This window comes from Nannospalax galili, unplaced genomic scaffold (assembly GCF_000622305.1).
Source record: "Nannospalax galili isolate Female #2095 unplaced genomic scaffold, S.galili_v1.0 scaffold69, whole genome shotgun sequence".
Classification (NCBI taxonomy): domain Eukaryota; kingdom Metazoa; phylum Chordata; class Mammalia; order Rodentia; family Spalacidae; genus Nannospalax; species Nannospalax galili.
This window is the reverse complement of record NW_008360297.1, coordinates 277,471-290,938: the sequence shown is the minus strand read 5'-3', so window position 1 is coordinate 290,938 and position 13,468 is coordinate 277,471. Positions and strand designations below refer to the sequence as shown.

Here is a 13,468-nt window from a genome sequence, read left to right as displayed (position 1 = left end):
TTTCTGGCTAAGAAGGTGATAAACACTGCCATGTTAATCTGCAGATGAAAGGAAGCTGCCCTAGGGATGCATTATTTAAGCTGTTTTACCCCTACGTGCTACAGAGCAATAGGAACATCAGTTGATTTAGCTCCTTCTATAGAAAGCAAGCATCTCAACAGGGCGTCTTAAAATAGCTGAAGGTGACTAGTGATCAGGCCAGTGGAGGGAACCATCCAACTAGATTTGGTCTTTCTTCAAGAAAAGTGAAGATCCCAAGAGCCTGAATTCACCACCAGTCAGTAAACCAGCATTTATCTACTCACTGAATACTTTCTATGCTAGTCCTTCGGTGATGCTAAAGATTCAGAAATACTAAATGTTCAGTCTAGTGTGGGAAACACAAATGCAAGCCAACCCTGCACTATTCGCAGGAAAAATTTTGTAAGCCTGTAAGGAATAGTGAGGATCCAGAGAAGCAACGTCTTTGTTAGATTGTGTTCATGCTGAGTCTTTGATGAATCCACCAGCGCTGGTGAAGCAGAGAAGGGGTAATGTATCAACTCCTGAACAGGATTCTGAGGGATCCAAAAATCAGATTTGATCCCAGTGTCTGAGAGGGAAAATGAACGTTTCTTAGAACAGGAATATTGTGCTTCCTATGTGGTAAGCACTCATTTGTTGAATAAACACGTGAATGAACTGTGATATTCTCATGGAGGTATGTGCAATTTCCTTGAAACAAAGAGAACAAATCTGCTTAGATTGAGAAGCTATTCCATTTGAACTGGTCCTCAAGAAATGAAGTCTGTCTGGCTATTGGGGGAAGGTTCAGGCATTTCTGACAGAAGAAAAACTCATGAGCAAAGGCACTGATCTCTGCTCAGTGACTAACAAGTGTTCTTAGGTGTCTAGTGCGGAGGTTATAGCTGTCACTGCATCATGCTGAAACTGGAGACAAGATGCCACAGCCTTCTGAGCTGTGCTGGATCCTGGGGTATATTCTGCAAAGTATAGCCACTGTTGGTAGAGGCTCCAGATGGGTAGATGGGTAGATGAGGCTATTCACACATACAGTAGTTGTGCCAAATGACTTCCTAATATTCTGTGAACACAAAGACCCAAGTTCTTCCTTATAGTTTGCATTCTAGTTTGGGAAATAGACACTAAAAGGCCACAAGCAAACAACTCCACACTTACAATGCTAGGCATAGGGTCAGGGGATAGCAGAGTTACATAAAAGGTCAGGAAAGATGCCCAGGTTATATCTGAGGCAAGAACTGAGTGTAGAAACATATTTAAAAATACAGAGAATTCTCTTCACTAAGCAGAAAGTCTGAGCTCTAGATCTGGTGTTAGCGTTTTCTGAGTGGCTTGAAGGAAATATTTTAAAACTCACTGACACACCAATAGTGTCATATACACAAAAGTCTAAGAGCTCTGCACCAAAAAGGTGTTCAATAACTATACTGAGTGACTGGATTAATGTTAGTTGTCAAGCCAAGGAGTGGTGGTGCACACCTTTAATCCCAGCACTTGGGAGGCAGAGGTCAGCCTGGTCTATGAGTTCCAGGCCAGACAGAGAGCTGCAGTGAGACCCTGTCTCAAAAACAAAATGAAAAAAAAAAAAATTAGCTGCCAATTACACTCTATGTTATCAACTTTCCAGCATTATAGCCTTAGCTTAAATCTCATATCCTTTAGGATCCCTTTTAGGGTGCTAGCTTCCAGAGCTTTTTCTGAACACCTCTACCTCATACCCCTTAATTAGTTACAGTGCTCATTTTTACCTGAAGGCAGTGTTTGGCTCTAGTGAGCTTGAAATAAAATCTTATTTTTTTAGTAAGATTAAAAAAATGGCCTTTTTAGTGTCTATTTCCCAAACTAGAATGCGAACTATAAGGAAGAACTTGGGTCTTTGTGTTCACAGAATATTAGGAAGTCATTTGGCACAACTACTGTATGTGTGAATAGCCTCCTCTAACCCATCTGGAGCCTCTTTTTCCAAATGCTGGTTACCTGACAGCTATCATTTATTGAATGCCTTTTAAATGTGTTAATAGTGGCAGCTAATTTACAGAAATTAAATCTACCTTACAGGATATCATTCACTACTGTATGTCTGGGGCCCAGCACAATGCCTGTCATACAGATATGACATAAATACTTAAACGAGTCTCAGAAAAGTAAGAAATTATCTAGGGAAATCTGTGGCAGAAATGCATTTGAAACTAGGCATATTTAACAAAGGTTTGAGTCATGTTACCCAAAATAAAAAAGAAGTTGCCCTCAATATGAACTCTAGAAGAATAACTCTTAAAAAACTTCAGGCTGATCTTGCAAAGCCTGGGGTAGATAGGTTGGAGCAGTGCCCAGGTTCAAGTTGCTAGAGGCAGATCTTTAGTAGATATTTGAGAGACAAGATAAGACAGTGAAGTGATAAACAAAACCATCAACAGTAATTCAAGGAAAATCTACATGCACGTGTCATGACCAGACCAGCAAGGAACCAGAACATGCAAGAATTTGAGTAACAGTTTGGACAATGGAAGACACCTTGAGAAGGAAGTTGAGTGCACATATTCATATCTACATGGAAGGAGAAATTCTAGGTCCTGAATGTTTCATATATGATTGCATGATTGATTGTCCCTCCCTGGTAGCTTTCCCAGAAGGCTGTGTCTCACTCCACACCCCCTCCCCCTATCACCACTGGCCTAACTCAATCCCAGTCACTGGGCACTTGCTGGACCACTTTCCTGCATGGCTGACCCTCCTCATAATGGGGAAACCCACTCTGCACCTGCCCAAGGTGACTCATTTTCTATTCCCAACCCTTTCTCCCTCCTTGAAGGGAGAAAAATATAAAAACCATTTGTAAAGGAGGTGCACTCTCCTCAGATCCCAGCCTCGGGTGGGGGCGGGGGCAGGGTGTGCCTCTTAGGGTTATTCTCTAATAAATCTTCCTGGCTCTGTAGACGTTGGTTTTCCTTGTCTTCTTCCTGTTTTCTATTTCCTTACATACAGAAGCTTTGTAAATAATCAAGATGAGTCATTCCCAACACATTTTGTAATTTTCTTTTATTCAACGTTTTAAATTAAATCTTTGTGCATTCCACACATCTTAATCATATTTAGGCCCCCTTCCCTATATCTTCAACCCCCTGTAGTCCTTCACCGATGTCCCTCTGTATTGAGTTTCCTCCCTTCAGGAAGACCAAATTTCCCTCAGCCAGCAGTGATCAGCTGCCAGATCTTTAGCTAAGGTTGGGGCTTCTTTCCCATTCACCCAGGTCTGTCCTGGGTTTTTGTCTGGTTTGAGTTGGCATGGGTCTTATGCATGCTGTCACCATTTGCTGTAAGTTCATTTAAGCAAGTTCCCAAAGCCTGGAAAACTGTTTCCTTGTGGTCATCTACAACCCACTGGCTCTTAAAATCTTTTTGCCCCCTCTTCTGCAATGGTCCCTGAAACCTACATGGGTGAAGTTTATTATATTGAGTCCTACCAAGGGACACTCTACACTTTGTTCAGTTCTCTGTTCATTGTCCTTTGTCGCATGAGGAAGCCTCACTGGTGAGAGTTGAGAGATGCATTAGTATTCTATTCCTGTTCCACTATGTTCCTTGAGCCTTAAGTATTGAAGTTTCATTGTAGATGTGTTATTTAGGGTTAGGCATCTCACAGACACTTATTCTCTGTGTTTGACTAGTTGTAGAACTCTGTAATAGTCTCCATATGTTGTAAAAAAAACTTCTTTGGGGCTGAAGAGATAGCTCAGCAGTTAAGAATACTGACCGTTCTTGCAGAAGATCTGGGTTCGAATCCCAGCACCCACATGGCAGCTAATAACTGTAACTCCAATTCCAGGGGATCTGACAGCCTCTTCTGTCCTCTGTGGGCACTGCACAACATGGGTGCACTTAACTACATGCAGGCAATACACGCATACACATACAATAAATATTTAAAAAGCTTCTTTAATAAATGGTGACAGGTATACTTGTCTGTAAATATAAGGATACATATTTAGCATACAGTTAGAAATTACATTTGTCTAGGGATGTGACAGATGCAGGGTTTTCTCTAGGATCTGTGACCTCTCCAGCCATGTGTATTTGGCTATGTTTATAGTACCTCACATGAGTTCTCACCCACTGAGCAGGCTTTAAGTCTAATTAGATACTATTGATTATCCCCAAGATAAAAGTGCCATACCCATAGAGATAGTTGAGTTTGTTGTGCAGGTCATTGTTAGTGGTCACTGCTAGTGTTGGGCTACTGATTGACTTTCTCCCTTACTAGCTTGCACGGCAATCCTCTGAAACTATGAGAGCTAAGTTTCAGGGAAGAGGCTTCCAGGTTAGTTCCAGCTCCAATGTGCCAAATCCTGTGTCGGAAGCATGTTCTGTCTTCAGCAACAGGGTCTTACCTTCAAGTTCTGGGAGGGAATCAAAGCCTTTGGCAATAGACTATGTTATTTTGGGAATCTCTTGGAGTACCCTGACCAACAATTCAAAGGGAGGTTTCTCCTGTCTGGCACTGTATTGCATTTTATAATTTTCATTTTATAAAATCTCAAGAACACCTCTAGATGCTGTTTTAAGTATTTCCCTGAACTGGATGGTCCTAAGCTATCAGCCCAGAGCAAAGGACAAATGAAAATACACAAGTACCTGGAAAGAAAATTTTAATGGGATATTTAAAAATATTCCACTCCAGCTTTAGCAGTTTATAAAAGCTTTGAGCAGGTGGCACATGCCTTTAATCGCAGTCCACTTGATACACATTAGCTTTGTTCTCTTCCATTACAATATGGGTTGTTTCCACTTAGGAAGCCATTTTGAAGAGAATGTTAGAGGCATTTATGCATGAATTTTTACAAGGTTATAAGTTTTCATCTCTCTTGCCTGGGAGCAGAATTACTGGATAATTTGTTTAACCATGTGAAGACCCATCAGACTTTTCCAAAGTGGCTGTCCTGTCCTATACTTGTACAATGAAGGTTCAGCTGCTTCCCATCCTTGGCACCATTTTCTTAATTTGAGTCATTCCACTAGGTATGTGGATGACCTTGGGCCAGTAGAGTGTCAAATCCCCTAGAGCTGGAGTTACAGGTGCCTGTGAGTTGTCTGATGTGGGTGCTGGGAACTGAATTCAGGTCCTCTGGAAGAACAGCAAGTGCTCTTAATCACTGAGCCAGATCTCCAGCCTGCTTTCCTCTAGAGTTTAGTTTTAGATCTCACACTTAGGCCATTAATCCATTCTGTATTTTTACAGGGTATGAGATGGGGATTACATGTCATTCTTTCTCATGGGAGCTGCTAAAGCTCAGCATTTATTGAAAGATTTGTTTCCACATTGAATTGTCTTCACACTGGCCAATAAGCAATTGATCATAATTGTAGAGTACATTTCTAGACTCTGGATTCTATCCAACTGACTCTTCACTGACCTATCTATTCATAGGCCAGTATGCAGGATGCTCATTCCCACAGCTTTTGAGTTATAAAATCAGAAGGGTGAGTTCTCCAATTTTCCTGTAATTGTCTGCTTATTCTAGTAAATTTCTATCTGAAGGATGCAATTAGCTTGCCAGGTCCTGGGAAAAGCAAATCAAACTGATGGGATTGGATTAAAGTGGAGTACTTTGAATAGTACTGCCATCCTAAGTCTTCTGACCCACAAATCTGAGCTGTCTCTCCACTTATGTATGCTTTCATACTATTCATATTCATTCTATTTTGCACTTTTAAGAGTATAGTCATCTTTATTAAATTTATTAAGAGTATTTTCTTTTTATTATACATATATTTTTTCATTTTTTAGAAGAAGCATTTCATTACAGCTTTAACATACTCAATAACAGTTTCCAGAGCAAAGATACATCTCTTTCAAAGGTGGCTATAAAATTTTTAGGTTCACTGTTGAATTAATACAGTTATACAATATTGAACTCAGCATAAACCCTGTAAGACATAAAATTGAATGAGTTTTTAACCTTTTTTCTTAATGTTGTAAATAGAGTTGTTTTGATTTTCACTTGGTGAAATTTCATTTTCATATACTGGATGCAGAGAACTATAACAGAATTTTGTACACTGATATTGAATTTTACAACCTTGTCAAATCCATATTACTTTTAATACATTTTTTTGATGAATTCCTTAGAACTATCTACATTTAGGTTCCCATCATTTACAAACAGTTGTACTGTTTTTTTCAAAAATCTAGATGCCTCTAGAATTTGAGTAATTATAAATTTATGCAACACAATATTTGGAAGCATTAAAGTCAATACTGCATACAGATTTAGTTTTAAAGAAAAGGGAACAGTACTACAAAATAAAAAAACAAAACAGAAAAGTAAAAACCAAAAGAACCAAATCAGAAAGCCAGGAAGGTACCCACACCATACCTGTATTATTAGCTCTGTAATCCTGAGGAAATATCTACCTCCCCCTTGGTTATACCTTTGATTTCTAAAATCTTTTCCCATTGCAGTACCAGTAAACTTGTGAGGGTACATAAGGAGCAACTTTTCCTTACCCAGACGCTGGAAGCATACTTTTTACTGCACATCATGATCACCTTTTTCCACTCTGACTTCTCACAAATGAGGTTACTACAAGTGGAATAGCATGCTAAAGGTATTTCAACATTGAGAAAATAATATGACCAGCAGGAAAGGTCCAATAAAAGGCACTGCAGTACAATTATGAAGAGTGAACCTCCTGAGAATACCCGAGACTATAAACAAATGCTTCAGAAACTTCATAGAAAAACTAAAAATGAGCAAATGGATAAACGCTTACTCTATCAAATAATATACTAATATTTTAAAGCTAGATAATCAACAACATATTCCAAAAATGTAAAAATTGTTTTAAAAACATATTATTTGAAGTTGTCACTACAGACTTACCTTTTATAAAGTTTTAACTTTTTTTCCTTTCTATATAGCTCAGGCTGGCCTCAGACTATCTTATAGCTGAGGATAACCCTAAACTCTGGATCCTCCTGCTTCACCTTGCAAGTGCTGGGATTATAGGCATGAGCTGCCACGCCTGGCTGCTAACATTTTAAAATTACAATTCTGATTAAATTGGCAAGTGTTTCATGATATAAACCACATGGCATTTTTCTATCAAATATTAACTAAACACCATCCCTTGGCTTCTGCTAATGTTGATAGCATTTAAGTTAAACAAGTATTCTAAAATTCACTTCAAGTGTTTTGAAACCTTAGTTTTAACCTTTGGCACAGAGGAAGAGGACTATCCAAGCAAGTACCAGAGTCCTCATATTTCTTAGGACTCTGCAGCAGAAGTGGAATCCTTTTTGCTGAATCTGAATCTGAGACCCAGTTTTCTTCATTTCCAGCTGTCTTGTAGGACTTGATGCATAGTTCCATTCCCTTAATGTTTATTTTAGGATTACTGAATTTGTTGTGGCCACTTTTTTTGTGTTGGGCTGGGTTATGCATCCTAGAACTGTGTTTCATTTTTGGAGCTGTGTACTTCGCGTTCCCAAATACAGGAGCACTTTCTTCATCAGAGGAATCTCTCTCAAGGCAAACACTATTCTTCATGACAATTTTCTTACTAGTTTTCATGTCAGCTCTCATACTATGATGTACGACAGTACTTGGTGGCCCAATTTGAACAGTGGAGGTCTTTACTACTGAGTTACTGAGAGAATAAGGTGTAGAACCATTCACTTTACAGTTTTCTTGAAGTAGCTGGTCTCTTGGCATTTTAGAGTTTCTGGATTCTTGGTGCAAATGCATTCCCAGAAGGTCTTTTGAAAGATGTGACGAACTATCAGTACTGTCAGCAATGGAAGACCCTTTTACCTTTAGTAGGGACAAACTTTTAAGGTCAACGTCTGGTTGTACATTATACTGAGGATATACAGATTTTATATGTATTCGTTCTTTTAAAGGTAAGTCCTGAAGATATAAACCAGCAATGCCAGAAAGCAGGCGTTCTTCACGACTAATCTGAAGATTTCCACCTGACATGTGATAGTTTGTGGGGCACTGCTCTGATTCACATGACAACTGTTCTGGGGTCTTTTCAAAGCCATGAAAGATGGCTGATGGCTCTGACTCAAGCTTTAATGATGGATCATGAGAGGAAGTGTTTCTTTGATTAGCCGGAGAATTACTAAAAGAAGTACCTTCCCAATCAATAGTACTCAAATGTAGATCAGCAATTCCAGAGATATTATGGGATGATGTACTGAGTTGACTACATTTGGAAATTAGAGACTTACTGATATCTTTAATTTGCTTTACAGCCAAAGGTCTTGGAGAAGGCATGAATTGTTCTTGCAAATTCAAATAGGGAGCATCTTCAGGGAGAACCAAGCTATTCAATGAGGGACATATAGGTTCTTGTGGTAAAACAGGATCTGAAGAAATGTCCAAATTTATCTTGGTATTCTGCTTAGAGAATATTTCACATGTGGGTTTTAAAGTCATGAGTGACTGAAAACTGATTACATCATCTGATTCTGGTAAATTATTTCCTTTAGGCTTAATTTTCATATCTGAAAAGAAAAAAATACATAATAAACATGTATTTTGTTTTCCTTAACATGGTTACTCCTCCCCGCCAAACCAAAAAGTTCAATTAGTAACCTACTTTCTTGTCCCTCCCCTATGCCCCATTCAGTGAATTCCTGGAAATGTAAAAACAATATTATTTAGTTACTTTCTTCACTGAATTCTAAGGAATAAAGAAAATATAACTCAACTGGGCATGGTGGTGCATGCCTTTAATCCCAGCACTCAGGAGGCAGAGGCCTGTGGATCTCTGTGAATTCAAGGCCAGCTGGGGGCTATAGGGATACCCTGTCTCAAAAAGACCAAAAAAAGAAAGAAAAAGAAAGTATAACTCAAAATATGTTACATGTAGTATCAACTCTAAAACTGGATATCACTGGTGTAATACCACCCTTCCTATCCTGTAATTTATTTAAGTTAGCAGAGAGAGCACAATGGTGTGCTTCCAGCTTTTCAGTTTTAAAAGAAGTGTATTGGGCTTGGGATGAAATGCAGAGGCAGAACACTTCCCCAGCATGTGCAAGGCCCTGGCTTTGATCCCCAGCACGGCAGGAAAGTAAAGAACAGGAAGACAAACAAGCATGCCATTCTTACTCCTGATCTAAACAACTCTTAGCAAAGCATAGGCAAGACAGATTCAAAGAGGTCAGGTGGCTCTCCTGTGACACTGGTATGCTGTCCAACCCAATACTCACTTTTCTGCTTCTTCCCTTTATTTTCTGACTGTGGCTTTTGGTAAGCAGCAACCATCTCAGGATAGGCTGCTTCGAACAATGATTTTTCTTCGATGGTTAAGACAGTCAATTCACCAGGTTGTGTATCTTCCATAGCATAATGTTCTAAAGATTAAAAATATAGCAAAGGAGATTTCACTACAGATTTAAAAAAGTCAGCCAGGTGGGCCAGCATGGTCTACGAAGCTCCAGGCCAGCTGGGGCTATAGGGCGACCCTGCTGCAAAACAAAACCACATAAAACCATACAACATAGAACCAAATAATACAACACAACACAAAACCACACCAACCCAACAAAACACCCCAAACCTAAAACCAAACAAAAAACCCAAAAACAATCCCCCAAATTATTTTTTCAATAAGTTTAATAGGTCAACTAAATTATCCACAAATGAAGTACTCATTACAAATACTGCTTTACAACACCTCTATTCTTGTTTTTCCTTTTTAATATTATTTTTGATAATTGCATACATGTACAGAATATATCCTGATCATAGTCACCAATAATGTCTCTTATCCCCCTCACTCTTGCTGATCCTCTTCCCAACCATACCTCTACCTCATCTTTTTTTTTTTTGACAATACTTCTATCCTTATAGTTGATACTAGTGTTGACTACTTTTTTTGGCCTGTAAGAGTTCTTTTTAAACATTACAACTTCAAATTCTATTGTTTCAGAGATGTTAGCTAGGAAACTAGAAAACTTCCTTTGGATAAAGTTGATATGTTTAAGTATATTCCAGATAAGGAATGGAATAGACAGTTTCCTAAGAGTTTAACATCAGCTTTCTTTAGCGATGTCTTCTGAAAAAATCAAGCGCATTACTAATTTCCAGATTCATTCATTCATTCATTCTCTTGGGGGGGTCAAACCTGGGGCTTCATGTGCACACACTTCTATGCTTTCTATATGTATATCCTCTACTACACATATTAGGTCAAAAGTTGTAAATTTAACAATCTGCAGGTAGTGAATACATACCTGGCTTTTCCCATTCTATCTCAAGACAATGCACTCCAGTTCTGATTCGGGGTTTAACAATTCTGAAAAACAAATTTATGTACTGAGGTCATAATTGCAAAAATTATTTGGAATCCAATATAAATCCAATTTATATATTTCAATTTCCATTGATACTTATTCTAAGTAAAAATATAGTAAGGAATTACCTAGATTTGCTGAGATATTCTGTAGACCTCACTAGAATGATTTCATTGTGAAATATATAGTTCAAAATTGTTAGATTTACTCAAGACATTCTTTCATTATTATGTAATTACTTTTTTCCCATATGATTTTTGGTTTATTTTACTTTATATTTTAGTGTACGAGTATTTTCCCTCCATGTAAATGCATCACATGTGTGCAATGCCCATGGAGGACAGAAGAGGGCACTGGATCCCCTAGAACTGCTGTTAAGGATAGTTGGTAGCCACCATATGGGCGCTGAGAACTGGACCGGGTCCTCTGCAAGAAAAATCAGTGCTCTTAACTACTGAATCATCTCTCTAGCCCCTTATTTTGTATTTTCTGTTAGTTTTTTTCTTTCTACTGATTTCTTCCTTCCTGTACTCTTCTGGTTTGATAGTTTTTGGATTTTTTTTAAAATATTATTTTTATTTTTTTATATGTATGCATGTATTGCCTGCATGTAGATAAGTGCACCCATGTGTGCAATGCCCACAGAGGTCAGAAGAGGCTGTCAGATCCCCTGGAATTGGAGTTACAGACAGTTGTTAGCTGCCATGTGGGTGCTGGGATTCAAACCCAGGTCTTCTGCAAGAACAGTCAGTGTTCTTAACCACTGAGCCATCTCTCCAGCCCCCCTCGTTTGATAGTTTTATTTGCCATTTTAACTGCAATTATTTAAATGTTAGACATTGTATTTGTAGTAGCAAGATATAGTAATACATGATGATCATAAACTATTGCTCTCAAATTATATATTTAAACAATTTAAGACTAGAGCTGGAAAGATGGCCCAGTGGTTAAGAGCACTGGCTGCCCTTGCTGAGGATCTGGATTCTATTCCCAGCACCCACAGCAAACAGCTGTCTATACCTCCAGTTCCAGGGAATCTGATGCCCTCCTTCTGGCCTCCTCGGGCATTGCATGACGCGGGTGCACTTACATACATGCAGGCAAAACATTAATACACATTTAAAATGGAAAGAAACCACCCCCCAAACATTTATATTTTAGTGTATTTATATGTATTTAGTGTATTTATATGTTCATTAAATTGACTGAATACTATTTAAATTGGTTCAAAAACATCAGTTTTGGTGCTGACCACTATTTGTTATAATCCACATATTCTTGGCTTCACTTAAAAAAAAATCTTTTTTCTTTCTTTCTTTTTTTTTTGTCTTTTTGAGACAGAGTTTCCCTATAGCCCTAGCTGGCCTGGAACTCACCATGTAGAACAGGTTGGCCTTGGCCTTGAACTCACAGAAATCCATCTGTCTCTGTCTCCCAAGTACTGGGATTAAAGGTGAGCATCACTACGCCCAACCCTGGCTTCACTTTTTTATGTATACTTTCAATTAATTAGAGATAGGGTCTTACTGTGTAGCACTGGGTGGTTTGGAACTTACTATGTAGACCAGGCTGGCCTTGAACTTACAGAGATGCAATTGCCTCTGCCTTCAGCATTCTAGAGCTAAAGGTATCCACCACCACAACCGACTTTGATGTATACTTTTAATTTTTATTTCTTGAGCTTGAGTAAGGGTCTTACTATATAGCCCTTGTTGGATTCAGAGATACACCTGCCTCTGCTCCTGAGTACAAGTATTTTTAAAAAATATTTTTAAAATTTATATTTTATTTTTAAATGTTCATTGGTGTATTGCCCGTATGTGTGAAAGTGCACCCATGTCATGCAATGCCCACAGAGGTCAGAAGAGGGTGTTGGATTCCCCTGGAACTGGAGTTACAGACAATTGTTAGCTGCCATTTGGGTGCTGGGAATTGAACCCAGGTCCTCTGCAAGAACAGTCAGTGCTCTTAACCGCTGAACCATCTCTCTAGCCTCCTTAGTGGTAGGTACAGTATGTTGGTTTTGTTTTTATTGTGCTTATACTTGATCTGAAAATGTCTTAAATTAAAAACTCTCAAATATTGTCTCTCCATTTTTCTATTAGTTTCTAGAAATTCTTATTCTCCAAGTCAAAAGTACTCAAGTATTTCCTATCTGACTCTTTAGACTGCCTTCTGTGTGACTTAATTAGTCTGTTTTTCAATTTTCTAATGCTCTTTGATCATTTAGCCTGGAGTCCCATTTACTACTTTTTATTAATTTTTTTTCTTAAATTTCATTAAAAAAACTTTAAAGATTTTCTAATAGTTCACTTTTTACATTCATTTATTTTAAACGATTTCTAGCCACATGTAGGCTTTTAGGCTGCAGTCAGTATCTGGTTAGTATTTAGTCACCTGGCCCAGGCTCTAATCTGAAAGGTGAGCTACTGGAGTTTAATAAATAAGCCTGATTCCATCAGCATCATGCAGCTTTGGTCCCTGTTTTTCTTACACCCTGTAGAGACTTCCTTCTGGGCATAGCTGTTGTATCCAAGCGGCCTGGTTCCTCCAAAGGGCAGGGCCTGCTGCAGAGAATTGACTGAGGAGAGTTTGCCACAGAGGGAGGGGCTTCTGGTGCTATTTTGGACAAGCACGAGAAGGAATGGCCTGGCATTTACCCACCTGGGGCAAGACTGCGGGCCCACGAGGTGTGGGTGAAAGCTTGTGGTGACCATGGGCGGGCCGCGGGAGCGATCTGGAATGGTGGGCTCACGATCTGGAATGGTGGTCTCTGAGCCGCAGTGCAGAGCTGGGCACCGGGTGTTTGTATCTTTGTGAGTCACTCCCCCACCCCACCACCCACGGTATAAACTATAACAAAGTCACATAAAAATATGTTATATGGTTTGTCTGATGGTGCAAGAGACCCTGAGAGAACTCGGGCAACACCAATATTAGAAATACTAAGAAAATTTCAGATCACCAAATATTCAAATGGAAACAGTCTGTGGCATGAAAGTCTTTAAACTGTATTACCTGATTGGCTGTAGTTGATTACAGTTCTTTCTACCAAGTTTTCTTTCTATCATGTCATAGCGAGTCAAAAGCACCAGCAATTTCTCACATGCATAGTGATTGGGCCACTCCATTTTTTCAAGA

At 38.9% G+C, this 13,468-nt stretch overlaps 1 protein-coding gene across 1 annotated transcript in view; it reads right to left on the bottom strand.

Annotated features, from left to right (window-relative positions):
• Positions 1-362: 362 nt before the first annotated feature.
• The window catches only part of Gen1 (GEN1 Holliday junction 5' flap endonuclease), a 46,518-nt gene continuing 33,412 nt past the window's right edge, over positions 363-13,468 (bottom strand). Inside the window, 5 exon segments of the mRNA XM_008824186.3 lie at positions 363-592; positions 7,205-8,530; positions 9,242-9,385; positions 10,268-10,329; positions 13,346-13,468. The exon segment at positions 13,346-13,468 is cut by the window's right edge and continues 8 nt beyond it. Of these exon segments, the coding sequence (XP_008822408.2) occupies positions 363-592; positions 7,205-8,530; positions 9,242-9,385; positions 10,268-10,329; positions 13,346-13,468 (1,885 nt within the window).